Raw genomic sequence first — 16,308 nt, forward strand, 5'->3', positions numbered from 1 at the left:
TATTAGGTTATAGCTTTCATATAAAAGGTATAAATTAGTTTCATAATAGGGGTGTGTACATTGGATACTTTCTCTTCCATTCTTGTGATACTTTGCCAAGAAGAACTTCTATTTATGTCTTACAGAAATTTATTATCTTATAGGATTTAAGTTTCTACAGCTTCTTTAAAACTCAAAAGAATTTAACAGATTCAGAATTAGTGGCAAAGAACCTGCTACATGTCTGCCACCTTGCCAGACACCTTCATGATAGATATGTAGCAGTGGGGTAGGGGTGGGGGAAAGACATTATAATATAAACAAACCCTTATTGCAATCTTATTAATTATTCATATTAGTATACTTTTAACAAAGTATGTTCTGTATATTCCTATTATCTAGAAAAAAGTTCCAGTTTAGTTTACACAGCTAAAAGAGAAACCTAGCAATCGTTAAATCATTGAATACTTATGTTTATGGTTTCCTTGAAGTTAATATAATCTGCAGAAGGAATGCTGCACATCGTACTGGGGGTGTACCCCAATATGCAGCCAACATATACCTGTTCACCGTGTATACTGCTTGCATCACAGTGCCTGTAATTATCTGCCTCCCTGACTAGGTTGGGATCACATTAAGACAGGGACCTTGTTTTCTTCATTACTCTGTGACATCTGGCTTACTGCATATAAGTTTAATAAACATTTGTTGAGAAGGAGGAAAAGGAAAAGAAATAGAGGATATAAACTTCAACTATGGACACTGGCCACATTCCTGGCTGTCCCCCATGTTCTCATTTCTGACCTTTTCTGTTTCCCTTTAATTCTTCCTAACATTTTTCTCCTAATTCTGTCTAGCATCCTTCAATATCCTGTTCATAACTGGCCTTATATTGATGGAAAAATTTCAGGAGAATTCAGGGCTTTATAAATGAGGTACCTCCATTTGGGACAATTTGTCCTCCATAGAAAAAGCACCTAGTGGGTGCTCCTTGGTAGAATTAGAAAGTTTTGCCCTGTTTTACCCAGGAACCCACATTATTACTAGAACCACATTTCAACTGAGTCTTAACATCCATCTCCTTATGCAATGTCTTGAACCTGCCAGATGCAGATTGTGAGGATGTGGCTGAAACACAATACATATTCCAAGAAAATTCATAACTCTTAGGCACAGTGCCAGGTAGCCCATCACACACTGACAAGGCCACATAAGAAGGAGAGGAAAAAATCCAGAAAGAAGATACTTCATTTTAGCTTATAACTAAGTTCTTTATTATTTAAAAAAATAGTATTTATTTTATACTATAGAATTATTTATTTGAATTACAGATTGGGGTGCCTGTAATCCTACTACCTGGGAGGCCAAGGCTGGAGGATCACTTGAGGCCAGGAGTTTGAGACCAACCTGAACAATACAGTGAGACCCCATCTCTACAATAATGTTTTTTAAAAATAGCCAGATATTTTTAAAAAGCATGTGCCTATAGTCCCAGCTATTTGGTAGGCTGATACAGGAGGATAATTGAGCCCAGGAGTCTCAGAAAAAAAAAATTCAGGCATTAAGGACTTTAAAACCATGATTCTCAAGAACCCAGAGAATCAGTATTATATAGGAAGTTCTTAGAAATACAAATTCTTGGCCACACAGCAAACCTGAATTTTGAACCCTCTAAGTGATTCTGATTTATGCTCAAACTTTAATCTTACCTTGATGCTACAGAAGAGACTAATACTAAACTCAGAATGCAAAAGGGCATCTTCTAATTCAGGACCTATTGAAGTTATACAAATGCTAACTCATTTATCTAGTCCACTCATTGTGATGTAAGAAAGGGAAAATTTCCTGCCCCTGTTTTAAATAGGAATCAAATTCAATCTGAGTTCAGGGATGGGGTCAAACCACTGCATACAATATTTTCAGGACTGCAAAGTTAAAACTTGTTTGGTCCAAATCACCAGAAAGGACAATGCTGTTCTTTCCTCTCTTATTGAGAGTTAGGAGTAGCCCTACAGGACTCTTTTGAAGACACTTAACATCCTGACATGCTCAACAGGCAAATGGGCATTACCACAAAGCACAGGATGCTGATGAACGTGAGCAAAGGCTGGCTGAACTCACAGAGGTTTTATTTTTATGTGAGAAGGCTGACACTCTGACATATTTAAGCTTATATCGTCCCTGGATCTTGTTAATATGCTGACATATATTAACAACCACAATGATTAATAAGCTCTAACTATTACTACAGCACAGCTGGTGAGTCTTCAAAAGTGTAATTAGAGCAAAGCAAATATCACCCCTTATCTCCTATAAGACTATATGAGGAGACTCTCTTCGCAGTTTTCATGTAATGACAGGGAAGCACTTGGGCTCCTGAAAGCAATAAAGTTCTCATGTGTGTAATGAGGGTCCTGCCATGAATTCTCCCTGCAGACAGGAATTTCAAAAGTACATGCTCTCATCATCTCGATATCTGTAGCCATAATCAAAGGACACCTTCCATTTGAACAGCACCATTAGTTAGACTCCACTGCCCTGGGAGCATTAGAGGTCATCACGATCATAAGAAGCAGTGGAAACGTTCAGTTTTAGCAATTTACATGGAGTCAGCACTGAAATGTCCTATGAATCATCCCAGCAGGTGCTAGGATGTAAGCAGTGCAGAGACGCCCCAAACAGAAAAACATTCACCAAGGTCCTTACTCAGTATCTTGCAATCAGACAGTCTAAAAACAAATCATTTTAATTCAAGAGTACATGTAATTTTTTGTTTCATAACTTAGCTTTTAACAAAATTTACAAATTTAGATTTACTATAATCTTCTCAGTAATCAAGGTGTCCAAAAGTCTTAAGCCTGCCTTGACAGTAGGCCCACTAAAGTAATGGAGTAATTGGGATCTTTGCTTTCCAATGCTAATCTCTTTAAAAATTGACTTCTAATCTAAGAATTCATGTCCTTAGTACTTTTTAAAGTCAAAGCTTACAGTTGACAAGAATCAAGTCTATATCTCATATATATCATAGGTTTATACAGCTATTTTTTATTTTAGACTATCTATGGACTTCCTTTTATGTATGGAGAATGTAAATTTGGTTCTCTTTCTGCTCTGTTGAATACACATACAAATATTTTCCCATCTATCTTTCCAATACCATTATATCACAGCTTTTTAATAACTCAATGTTTAAATTATTATACCTATGTAAATACTGTGAGATCTATAATATGTATTTTCTTCCTTTTATAACTTTTTTGGAGTTAATAGTTTCTTTCAATTGTTTACCTTGCTTACTTTTTCGATTGCTTTTCTCTAATTTATTCCCAAACTTTCCAAAGGAACTGAAAACCTTTCTCATTATGGTCAGATCCCAGTGAGTTACCCGTTAATTCAATTCCTCCACTGGAGATACCCACACATTCTTTGGAGCTCTCTGGCTCATTCTAGTCTAACTGGATTGTTCTCTAGCCCTGTTGCCCAGCTATCATCCAGGGACCTTTCCTTACTGTCATTCTGAGAATCCCCTTCTCTCTTATGTTGGATTGATGGTGTATATACTCTATAAACTTCCTAAGAAAAGTCATGAGAGATTTATACTTTTGAGACCTCATTTTTAAAATGAAATGCTTAAAAATGTCCTTATTCTTCTCCAACACTTGATTGGTGGTTTGGGTAGATAAACTATTCTAGGTTCTAAGTTTATTGTTTTCTAGTTTTCAGATATTATTGAAAAATAAGGCACCATTCTTTTTCCTGATACTTTATAAGTGATCTGTTTTATTCTCTCTAGATATTTTTATTTGTTTGGTAAATCTATTCTGTTCCTTTTTCCTAGAATTTCTATTAGATGCTAAACCACCTGTACTGATCATTTTGTTTTCTTATTATTTATTAACTATATTCTGGATATTTTCCCCAATTTTATCTCCCAAATCTTCTACTGAATTTTTTTTTTTCTGTGATGGAAATTATAATTTCAAGAGCTCTTTCTTATTCAGGGCATATTTATTTTTGTTTGTTTCTTGGAGGTATTGGTAATATCTTTTAGGATTTAAATAATTTTTGAACTTTCATTTTATTTCCTACAATATGTTTCCCAAGTCCTTTGTTTTTACTTTAATCTCTCTCTTGCTTGTTCAGTTTCCTCAGATATTGTCTGCCACCTGGCTAGATCTTCAAATTTAAGCATGAGACATTACAATCAATTTAAGTTCTTTCTGTGGATTCAGGGATTATTGAGCAGTAGGGATTACTGCCTGGTAGGACTCATTCCCACCATTTCTTGGGAGAACATTAATATTTTTAGGATTCTCAGACTGGTAAATGTTCTCAGAGAGATATCTTCTAAAAAGCTCATTCTCTTCCAGATTTAAGGGGTACCTATGTTATTAGCCAGTGCTTCAGAAGCCAAGTAGGGGAGTTGTTGGGGATTTCATCATTCAACATGCAGACTTTCTCTTCTTCTTTCTATTTTCATCATATCAAATCACCCTGCCTTTTGGTGTCCCTCATGTCCCTTCATGCAGAGCCTCCCTGATTCAATGTCCCCCCCCCCAAATTAAATCCACTGTCCTCTGTCTTGACTGTAGACAGGAATTTCCTGGCTGTGCCAGTGGAGGGGAAAGGATATGGGGTCTATTTCATCTTATTTGTATTGTTTACCAATCCTATTTTTATTTTCACTCACATCTTGTCCTCAGAGGTAACTGAGGCCTCTAACTCCTGGGCCTTTCTGAGATTCTGTGTGTTCAGTTGGCTTGCTTCTCCGAGCCTGCTGCTCACATTCTCTTCTTTCCCACATACATCTTAGGTGCTGACCTTAGAGCTTTCTCGGTTTTCTAAATCAGTTATCACTCATCTATTTGTTTTCAAGTTCATTAAAGCTCTCATTACTCTCATTTCCCCTTTGTTCCCCTTTTTCCTATAGGTCTCTATCAGCTTTATTCCTTTTTTTATTTTTATGGGGATCCAAAGAAAGATAAGAATGTACCTTTACTTTATGATTCTAATGCTTATTTCTAAAAAAAACATACAAACTAGAAGGGAATTTAAATATCACCTATTTAATTCAGTGTTATTTAAATGTTTTTGCAGTGAAATCTATTTTTTTCAAGACACAACCTTAGTTAGAAATCTAATTTATAAAACAGATAAAAGTGAAACTATTTTGGTTGAAGCTGGTAAAGAACAGAATCTGTATGTAATTTCTCTTAAAAATATATAAAAATATTTATTAAGGGTCTCTTCTGTGCCTGGAAAAACAGATGAGCAGCACCAACACTCCTTTTAACCCCATGGTGCTCAGTATATCCCCTTTGTCTAATCCTGGAGGTGCCTAAGGAACCTAGTTTGAAAATTACTGATCTAATCAAACTGAGGTCCAGAGAGGGAAAATTACTTAGTCATAGGAAAGCCTTTCTGATCTTCAAGTCCATACTTGGGAGTTAAATGTTTATAACTTTACATAACTTTAATAAATGATACTGATACGCAATTAAAGAGATCACAGGGCGATAGAGGAGAGCTATGTTATGACTGAGATTTCCCACATGGAAACATAGAGTAAGCTAGAAAAAAGATATAAGTTGTAAATAGAGCTCCTAATGAAATACTGAATGTTTGCCCACTTGAAAACTTAATTGTTTATCTTTATTCCTGCCATTCCCTTTGAAGAAATTACTTTTGGTTATGCAGTTAAAATTTAAAATAAAAAACTCATAATCAGGCTTGAAAGAAAATAAATCTGAGTTTTTTTCATCTAGGACATGAAAGAATATTCTGTGTGACAATTTATCAGTTAGTGCTATAAGTTATCACTATTGATCTTCTTGGATTAAAAAAAATAGAACTTAAGAAATAGGGTTTTACCCTGAAAGCACGGCAATCCTGTTTATCGAGACTGACAATACTAAAGAAATTGCAGCTTTGTTTTTCAGACTAAATTTCTTCAAATAACTGACTAATCTTTGGAGTGATGATCCTTTCAGCTTGACTGAATGCAATCTGCTTCTCCAGGACAAAGGAGAGAGGGAGAGTCCTTTTCTAGAGACTATAAAATCTGTATTTTCTACTGCCAGGCTACCATTTGATCACACAGGAGTACAGAATTTCAATTATTTCATCCTTGGAGCCTGAGAGTCACTTAGAATAATAACAAGCAATTCTCTCAGTTTCTTGGCCATTGGGCCAGATACTCAACTATGTTGGTCTCAGTTTTCTCTTTTGTAAAACTAGGAGGTTGAATTGAAATATCTATAAGATTCCTTCTAAGCTTTCTACTTCCTGGATATTCCCATAGTCAGTAGCTATCACTGTATTTTGGAGTCTGAAGAAACTTACCTAGAGAGGTGCAACCTAGAACATTTTCCAAACACCTGGCCAATGCTTCAATATCACTGTCCTGTAAAAACAAGAGAGAAAGATTTACTTTCCTTGTATGATGGAAGAATACTGAATGACATGGAAATATGTTTTTGTGATATCTAGGCCAAACAAAACAAAAAAATCTGGTTGCAAAATTCTTTTACAATATAATCCTAGTTTTAAAAAGAAAACTATCTATATATACTCTAGAACCCCCATAGTTGATCACCTCTCTACATTGAACACCTCAAGCTGACCCAATTTTCATAGACCAGATATTCACAGCATGTACCTATCAGCATAGTAGGCCTAGTTCCTTATGTTGACCACCTCTGTCTATTGACCAGTTTGCTACAGTCTCGTGGGTGGTCAACTTACAGAGGTTCTACTGTATATATACCTACATTTCTCTTTCCATATCCATTTCTAGATATATTGCTGTATCTCTTATGGGAAGAATACACACCAAAAATGTTAACAGTGGTTTTGACTAAAAGATGAGCTTATAAGTGATCTATCTTTTCTCCTTTGTGTGTTTACATCTTTTCCAAGTTTTCTATAATAAACAACTATTACTTAATCTATAAAAATAATAAATGTTATTACAATGAAAGAAAAGTTTTGTTCAATCTTATATATGCTGATATACTATGCTGATATGTACATGCAGTGGACGTCTGGTCTATGATATTTGCTTAATAAAGTAGAAATCAAGTGAGTATTTTTTTTTTCCCAGAGAATATTTCTAATAGCTCTTCTTGGATGTTTATGGTCTTCATGAAATAATAAACTTAAAAGTTGCACTCCTTATTTACCTTAACCCTCAACAAGAGTCAGACATCACCTATGAGGGTTGGGAGTCTCAGAAGACTATTTGATAACAAATACTGTCTTTAATACAAAATGAATATCTGTCGTCCTCCACCCCATAGGCTTTAAATAACTTAAAACAGCAACATAATGATCTGGGAGAATTAAACCTCTTAGTTATTTTCATGTTTGTGGTTATACTGAGGAAATTAATAATTTATAGCCCACCTGCTCCATTTCAAAATAAGCAACACATTTCATACTGCAATAATTGACTGAATTTTAGAAAAATATACTGTACTATAATAGGTTACTTCAAAATGCTGCATCCATGTGTTGGGTTTTATTTTATAATATCTGGTAGGGTTTGGATAGACACTTTTATGCATATAGTAAAATTAAACATCATTTCATACTCATAATATACTTAAGAGGCAATGATGAGGAAGGCATGACTTGTCAGTGCTGGTCAATGAGGCCAAGTCACTAACTAAAGACCTCTAGAGACTAGCTCTGGAAGGGACCAGGCAGGGAAAGAGAAGAAGGCAAAATAGACCCTTTGTTTGTGCACCCCTGTGTATTCTACACTTAACACACAGCTTTGAATTAGAGAGGCACTCAGCCAAGAGGCACCTGCTGGAGGACAAGCAAAGCAACATCAATATATGCAGGTGATGCCGCCAATCAGGGAAGCCCAGGTTCTAAGCCTGCTCCAACACCAGGCTGTCCTAGGACTGGGGCTTGACCTCCCAGCTGTCAGGTTTTGCATCCATGAAACTAGGGTTGTCACAACCCATGATAGCTGCTATAACAAAATATTATAGACTTGGCAGCTTATTGTTATGAAAGCTGGCAAATCTAAGATCAAGACACCAGCAGATTCAGTGGCTGGTCAGGACCTATTTCCTGGTTTATAGCTGGTACCTACTCACTATGCCCTCACATGGCAGAAACGAGAGTTCTTTAGGGCTATTTTGTAAGGATACTAATCCCACTCATGAGGGCATCCAATCACCTCCCAAAAAGCTCCATCTCCTAATATCATTACATTGGTGAATGGATTTCAACATATAAATTAGAGGGAGACACAAGCATTCAGACCTTAGCAGGGGTTGAATCAGAGGATAAAGAGACGTGTAGCTCTAATATCCTATTCTTCTGATTAAAGAGCTATATGGACAGTGAGTATAGCAGACTGTTTCCAAAAATGGCTACAGCAATCCCCCCTCCCGCTACTGTATCCCTCACATCCCTTTCTCCACCCCTTGAATCTGAGCTTTCCCTGTAACTTGCTTTGGCCTATAGAACGTAGCAGAAGTGATGGTATGTGACATCTGTCACTAGATCCTAAAAAGGCATATATCTTCCATTTCACTCTCTTGGAAGCCAACAACCATGTAAAGAAGTCTAGGCTCTCCTTTTGGAGTAAGCATGTGGTGAGAGAAGGCCTTGGTACATCAAAGGCCATGAGAGGATAAAAGAGGTCCACAGCCAATAGCCAGCACCAACTGCAAGTAAGTGAGGCCATTTTGGACACCTTTAGTCAAGCTCCCAGCTAAATGCAACCACTTAAATGAATCTAAACAACACCACAGGAAGCAGAAGAACTGTTTAGTGAGAGCCCAAGTAAACCCAAATTGGAAAAAATGAATCATTGTGTAAATCCACTGTGTTTGGGTATGAAAAGAAAAGGGTAATTGAGACACTAAACAAACTGAGGTCACTGACTTTCTGTGTTTATGTCCCCAGCACCTAGCATACATGTTTCTTGTGGCTTCCTGATTCGCAAGGAAGTAAAACAGAGGAGAGGGTCAGCTTCTTGGGCTGCCATACCCATAGACCTTCAGCTGGACAGCAGGGCTCTCCCCCACTCAAAGCACATTTTCTCCACTAAAAAAGTGGAGGAAAAATTGCACTACTTTTTAATTTTGTAGTCTCTGTCAAAGTCAGTTAACCTCTCTAAACCTCAGTTCCTTAATGGTAACGTGAGAAGAACAATGGCCTCTATCTTAGACAGAGCTCTCATGAGAAAGAAACAAGTGAAATCACAAAAAACTTGAGCACAGTGTATGTTTCATTAGAAATAATGAAGAGAAGAAAGTTGGATAGGATGGGATGAACTGGGAGAGGGACAGGGACATAGAAGATTAAAGAGTCCCAATCACTATGTTTGCTGCTACAGAGCATGGAGAGTCTCAAAAAGTGTTTGAGTTAAATCAATGCAATAGAAACAGCAAGATACAGAGACAAGGCTACAAGAAGCACTTAGATGGCTGAGACACATTGATTATATTTCCCTAATACAAAGGTTAGAGAACACTGTATGTGGGTGTGAGGAGGCCAGAAATAATCCTAATAATACTGAATGAATGAATGAATGTATTCTAACTTTTATTTAGGTCTTGTTATGTGCCAATATACATGTATGAAGATACTTAACCTCTACAAGGTAATAACTATTTTTCTCTCCACTCAACAGCTGACAAAACTGAGGCACAAACAGGTTCCATGATAATAATACAGCCAAGGACACATAACTAGTAAGAGGTGAGAAAGCCAGCATTGCCTCCAGAGCCTGAACTTTCTCAGCTACTACATTACATTACATGTACATACAGTAAAAGGCAGGGCTCCCAACCCAGAGGAGCTCATGATATTGGTGAGGAACCAGGCTATGAACTCATGAAAAATACCTAAGAACGATTCCTGGGCAGATATGTATATGTGTAACACAATGCACCCTGGAGACAAGGTGCATCAGTGGCTTCTAACCCCGGGCTCATAGGGCAGCTTAAGCAGAACATTAGTTCTCCGGCTACAAACGGTTTTGACAGGAAGCAAACACATGAGAATGGGGAACACACAGGCACAGTCATGGGCCATATGGGCACCTGGGACCTCTGCTAACTTCCCTTCATGCCCCTGAAGACTGTAGACCCAAAGGTCATGGACAATGACTGAGCTGAGTTTATATTCCCAAAAAGTGACAAGTCATTTTCTACCTCTAAACTGCAGATAGGGTTATTAAGAATAACTATATCTACTATATCTACTTAAATTTTTTTTTGTAAATTTTGAAATAATTTCAGACTTCCAGAAAATTTGTTAAACAGTATGAAAATGCCCATATATCCTTTACTCTGATGTCAATATTGTACGTTTACTTTATTATTCTCCCATGTATCTATACACATCAGGGTTTCTCAACCTTGGGACTACTGGTGTTTTGGGCCAGTTAATTCTAGAGCTTTGGATTAGATAAGTCTAATATCCTGTAGAACACTGAACAGCATCTGGGGCCTCAAGCCACTAGATTCTAGTAGGACCCTTCTATTGGCCCTCCTGCTGGCACTCAGTAGTGAGAACCAGAAATGTCATCATACGCTGCCAAATGTCCCATGGGGGGCAAATCTCCCCTCGTTGAGACTCATTGATCTATGTCTTCACATTTATCTCTATTATCACATACAGATTTTTTTTCCTGGCCAAATTTAGAACAAATTGAAGATCAAAATAAATGACATTAGAAGGTTATAAACCATAGAATAAAATAAGATGCCAACTTTACCTTTTAACATTAAATGAAATTATCTCTATTTTGAAAAAGACAATTTATGTCAAAGATCAGGTTCTACATTTTTCATCTTCAATAACTAAGAAAAAGAGTTCAAGAGATTGTTTTACTGAGTTACAATTAATTTAGCAACCAACACATTCTTGGCATTCTAGAAATTATCATAAATAATGGTAAAAAACCTCAACAGAAATATACCCACCCCATGAGAAAAAGGAGAAAAATGGAAGTGAATGCCAAGCCTAAGCTATTTTCTGATATTCTGCCCCCTGTGTCCACTTTAGCAGAGATTCAGTCATGGAAAACACATTTCAGGAGTATATTATGTGGGGATTATGCTTTTGATTGGAGTTTTTGCATTTCCTCATTGTTTCAAACTGAAACATTGTTTTAAATTGAACTTTGCACGAGTTAAGAGAGAGAACCGCATCTCACTGGATGCCAAATTACAGTGCCTTCTACTTGAGGTCTGGGAAGCCACATTTTCAAACGCTGTGAAGATAACAAAATAGCTTCTTTGCTGATTAACTTAGATGTTCTTCAAGTCTCCTTCCCCCATAACCATCAATCCCTCTATAACAGGAGCATGCCTTAGAGGTAGGAAGAACTGTCTGTAAGATTCTGAAAAACTGCCTGGCAGTTTCAAGTTCAGTCAAATACCAGATTTTTTTTTTTTCAGAAACAGATGCTGTCATTTGAATAATGAATCAGAAATTGCTTTTAAGGAAAGGTAGCTGTTTTGAAAGGTCCATTCAGATCTGTGATATACACAATTATCAATGCCTACCTAGCAGCCACAGAAAAACCTATGACATCTGGAGCACTCTCCCCTCTAAATAATGTTTTTTAAAATATATTTTATCTAATAACTTACATTCATTTTTTAATCTGGAAATGATATGATATCAATGAAAATAAGTACCCCAAATCTTCTCACTATTAACACATACACACATACACATATATAGTCAGTTCTTTTCTTTATACATCCATCTCTTAGATATTTGAGATTATATTATACATGTATGCTACATATGTGTCTATATTTAAGATAGTTGAGATTAAACTACATATGTGTATCTATCTTTTAGATATTGAAGTTATATTACTTATGTATGATATTTGTGAGTATACATAAAATAAACACACTTAAACACTTGTGGGACTTTTAGCCCAATGCTATAAAACCTTCCTCAGAAAAATAATTTCAATGGCTGGATAATATTGTACCCTAAAGTTATATCATTAGACATCTAAGTTGCTTCCACTTTATTTTGGTCTAAATAATATTGCAACGACTAACTTTGCACATAAATCTTTGCTACACATTTATTATTACTTCCATGTAGAAGTGGAATTATTGGGCCAAAGAGTGTGAACATTTAGAAACCCTCATTTTCCCTGTTCTTGTTCTTTCCTCTACACTCCCACTCATCCCAGCTAGTGTATTTTTTTCCACTATGAGCTACAATCCCTTTATTCATTTTTCATCTTTCTCTGTATTAAAATCTACTTTGTCTCAAGAAAAAAGAAAAAAACAAGATGCATCCATTAAAGCCAAAATGACTGATAAGGCTTATGTGTTATCTCTTTCATGATATTTGTGTTTCATAAGGGATGTAACCTCAGATCAGAAAAATTTATTTCTAATAGCAAAAGTTTAGGTGGCAGCAAGGTATGTCAAAGGGGAAGTTAATGGGATCTTCTGAGGGTTGTAAAACCACACTGCACAGATCTTCATTTAGTTATCAGTCAGTCTTCTTTGAATAAATAATCCTGATTATCTCCTCATCTTAGAGTTAGTCATTAAAAAAGATTAAATTCACAAGGAAAACTGTGTCACTTCATTACCCAGTTGTATTTCATTCAGAAAACATGTATTAAATGCCAATTATTGTCAAATGTATACACAAAATGAGGAAGTCAGATGCAGCCTCAGATCATCATTTTGGGAAAGATAATCCTTTTCTGAGGCTGTTTATTTCTCAAGCCATGCTGACAGCTACTTATCAAGAGACTCCAGTCACGGTGTAGTGTTCTAGCTTGCAAACTCCAAGGAAAAGGGTGAAGCAAGGAAGAAAAGAAGCTTTGCCACACCTATTAGGGAACAAACCAGTAAGAACTCACTCATAGGAGAAGCCTAGTGCCACAGGTTTATTGTTCCAAGTTCAAGGACGGTGAGTCTTGAGATGGATGAAGATGCAGTGGCAGGACCAGAGGAAGGTGAGGCATGCAGATATAAGATGCTGCACCCTTCCCTCTCCACCAACCCAGTGAACATCTTTTTTTTTTTTTTAGAGACAGAATCTCACTTTATCACCCTTGCTAGAGTGCTGTTGTGTCACAGCTCATAGCAATCTCCAACTCCTGGGCTTAGGCAATTCTCTTGCCTCAGCCTCCTGAGTAGCTGGGACTACAGGCACCTGCAACAATGCCCAGCTATTTTTGGGGCACAGTTTGGCAGGGGCCAAGTTTGAACATGCCATCCTCAGTATATGGGGCTGGTGCCCTACTCACTGAGCCACAGGTGCTGCCCAGTGACCTCTTTTGGTCATTAAGAGTTAAAGGGAAAAAGAATTTTATATTGACTAAAAAAAAGTATTTGGTTAGGAAAAATATTGAGCAGGTCTGAAACTTAAAGAGTTGGAGATGACAAACCAGTGGGAAAGGGTTTACACAGTTCTCACTGAAGCTGACTATGGATAAATAAGAGAAAGACTTTGCAATGATTTCTGTAAAATGATAACTATATACAATAGTGTGTTTATTGACAAATGAATCATGAATGTGTGAGTGAATGAATGAATGAAAGATGCCTTGCTGCCATTAGAACTTAGTTTGGGATGAGGACTCAGTTTGGGCACCAACAGTCCCTTAGAGATTATATATCTATATTTAGACATTCTCAAGAGCTCTCAGAGGTTTATTCTGTTCATTGCTCCACCACCTTGAAGGAGTGAAAGCTCAACCTCAGATGGTGGGGTACTGTCACTCCCAATGGCATCCAGAAAAAGCTTGGCAGATGTCAACATACATATAAACAATTTCACAGCTACAGAAGTGTCTCATGTTTCCAGTGGCTGAAAGTTGCTCAGAATGAGTGGGAACTGCTGCCTATGCTTCCAGGCTGTGCTGCCAGGTCTCACACCATGTTGTTTGCTGAACAATCCCAAGCAGGCACAGATCTATAAATGTATGTACAGAGTTGGACATAAACTTCCCTTGTGGCTCCAGCTGCAGAGAACTGCTCAGCTAAGCTTCACCTTGCTCAGACCTCAGCCACATTGTCACACTCAACCATTCCTTATGTCAGCAGATGTAAGAGTGTGCAGAGGTCAATTTCTTCCACCTCTTGGTTACTTCTCCTCTCAGAGTCAGTCCACAGAGGCAAATCCCACCAACCATGCAGAGCCCTCTTCTCTACTCATGCACAGTAATTCTGGGCTCACCTTTTTTCCCTAAAAGACCTCATTTGAGTGTAGCTAGGACCACCTTAAAGCTGTGGCCATGCCCTGGCCACAAGAAGCCATAAAGCTCAATATAAGTCTGAGCACTTCTATGACTCTTCTATGTAGATGAACATCACAACTCTTGTAGATTTTTTTGTAGTTTCCCTTATATTGATGACATTGTTGATGATGGATTGTTTTCATTGAGATAAAATTTGCACAGCGTGAGATGCAAGATCTTAAGTGTATAGTTCTATGGGTTTTTAAAAATGTATACGCCTGTATAGCTACCACCTTAAATGAGGTAATAAAACATCTGCCATCCCCAACAGATTTCTCTGGCTTTCTTCTAGTCAATCAATCCCCACCTCCACAAGCACTGTTCTGATTTCTGTCACTGTGGAGTCACAGTTAAGACTTTGCTTTAGTTACCTTTCACTGCACTGACTTTTCACTCAAATAAAACCCACTCTTCTTTTTTTTTTTTGAGACAGAGCCTCAAGCTGTTACCCTGGGTAGAGTGCTGTGGCATCACAGCTCACAGCAACCTCCAACTGCTGGCTCAAGCAAGTCTCCTGCCTCCACCACCCAAGTAGCTAGGGCTTCAGGTGCCCACCATAACTCCCGGCTATTTTCTGGTTGCAGCCATCATTGTTGTTTGGCGGGCCCAGGCTGGATTCGAACCTGCCAGCTCAGGTGTATGTGGCTGGCGCCTTAGCTGCTTGAGCCACAGACGCCAAGCCAAAACCCACTCTTCTTACAAGATCTTCATAGATAGCTATAGCTTGCTTGACCTTTGATCTTATGGTTTATATTATGTGGTTTCTCAAACTGGCCCAGTCCTTTTTGACCTAGGTCCTTCCTACACACTGCTCTCTTTCTCTGAACACTTCCTCTCCCAATTCCCTTTCCTCATATTGAGGGGCTGGCTCTGTCCCATCCTTCAGGTCATGGCTGAAAAGGGGTCTCTTAGAAACATTCCCTGACTTCCTTCCTTAGTAGGTTGTCGGGACCCATCGGACCCCTGTGGCCCTGGTCTTGATCACAACAGGAAGGGACCAGGTGTGATGCGGATTAGAAGTACAAGCTTGTAGGAGGTGGACTAGCCCTTCTTTGCGGGGTAGCCCCAAGCAACCTCCGCACCAGCCTTTTATTGAGCCCGTACTACACAGGTGAGGGGAGTAATTAACAAATGACTATGTGCTGAAGACTCGGGCTTTTCTTCCGCGAGGAGCACCTGTGGATGAATGGCCCGCGGTCCACGCCTCAGCTGCAGATCATCTTGCTCGATGTCATCTGGCTTTTGGTGTCCCCTACAGTCCTACAGTTTGAGGCTCAGCCCTCAAACATCCATTTCCTCTATCACACCAGCTTCTTTATTTCCTAGTTGCTCTTATTTGTTTGCATACTGGCTTACTGGCTACCTACACCGGGATTGTACACTGTAGGCATTCATCCACTCATCCCTTCATTCATGTATACCACAATATTTACTAAGCATTTACTCTGCTAAGCATGTTCAAGTGCTGGAAATAAGCAGATGAAAAACTAGAATCTCTGACAGACTATAAATGAATAAGCAAGTGAACAGTGGTAACTCAGACGGTGAAAAGGACTATGGAGTCAGTAGAGTGGTGGGGGAGGAGCTCAGGCCAGTGGATGCTATTTTATGTAAGGTGGTTAGAGTTCTCCCCACTAAGGTGACACACAGACTTTAAAGCAGGGAGGGGACAAGTCACTTGTGTATCTGGCAGGGAGGGCATTCCAGGCTTCCAAGGCCAGGAGGAGTTCAGTGTGACCACAGTGGAGTGAGCAGCGCTATTTCTCACAGTAATGGAAGAAAAGGAATCAGTGAGGTGACAGTGATAAGAGTGTGCTAAAAAGTCATGGTGTAGACTTGGCCTTTTACTTTGGAGCATCACTAAGGGCCCAGTTAGAAGCTACTGCACATACAAGGAGGTGATGGTGGCTTTGGCAGTAGGAATGGAGGTACTAAGTAATGGTCATATTCTAAACACACTTTGAAGATCAAGCTGTACTCAATTAAATTTCCGAGAAATAGGCTCCATGACTGTTTTCTTATGGCTTTGGAGACCCTGCAGTTATGATGGAGTATTTTACTCAACATCA

General features: G+C 38.3%; 1 protein-coding gene across 4 annotated transcripts in view; it reads right to left on the bottom strand.

Annotated features, from left to right (window-relative positions):
* Positions 1-16,308, bottom strand: part of NEK11 (NIMA related kinase 11) — a 277,385-nt gene that overhangs the window by 58,596 nt on the left and 202,481 nt on the right. For all 4 annotated transcript variants that reach the window (XM_003781704.2, XM_023512762.1, XM_012805223.2 and 1 more), the window contains one exon: positions 6,322-6,382. In XM_003781704.2, the coding sequence (XP_003781752.1) occupies positions 6,322-6,382 (61 nt within the window). The remainder of the gene's footprint in view (positions 1-6,321; positions 6,383-16,308) is intronic.

Source organism: Otolemur garnettii, unplaced genomic scaffold (assembly GCF_000181295.1).
Source record: "Otolemur garnettii isolate 467f Iridium unplaced genomic scaffold, OtoGar3 scaffold00002, whole genome shotgun sequence".
NCBI lineage: Eukaryota > Metazoa > Chordata > Mammalia > Primates > Galagidae > Otolemur > Otolemur garnettii.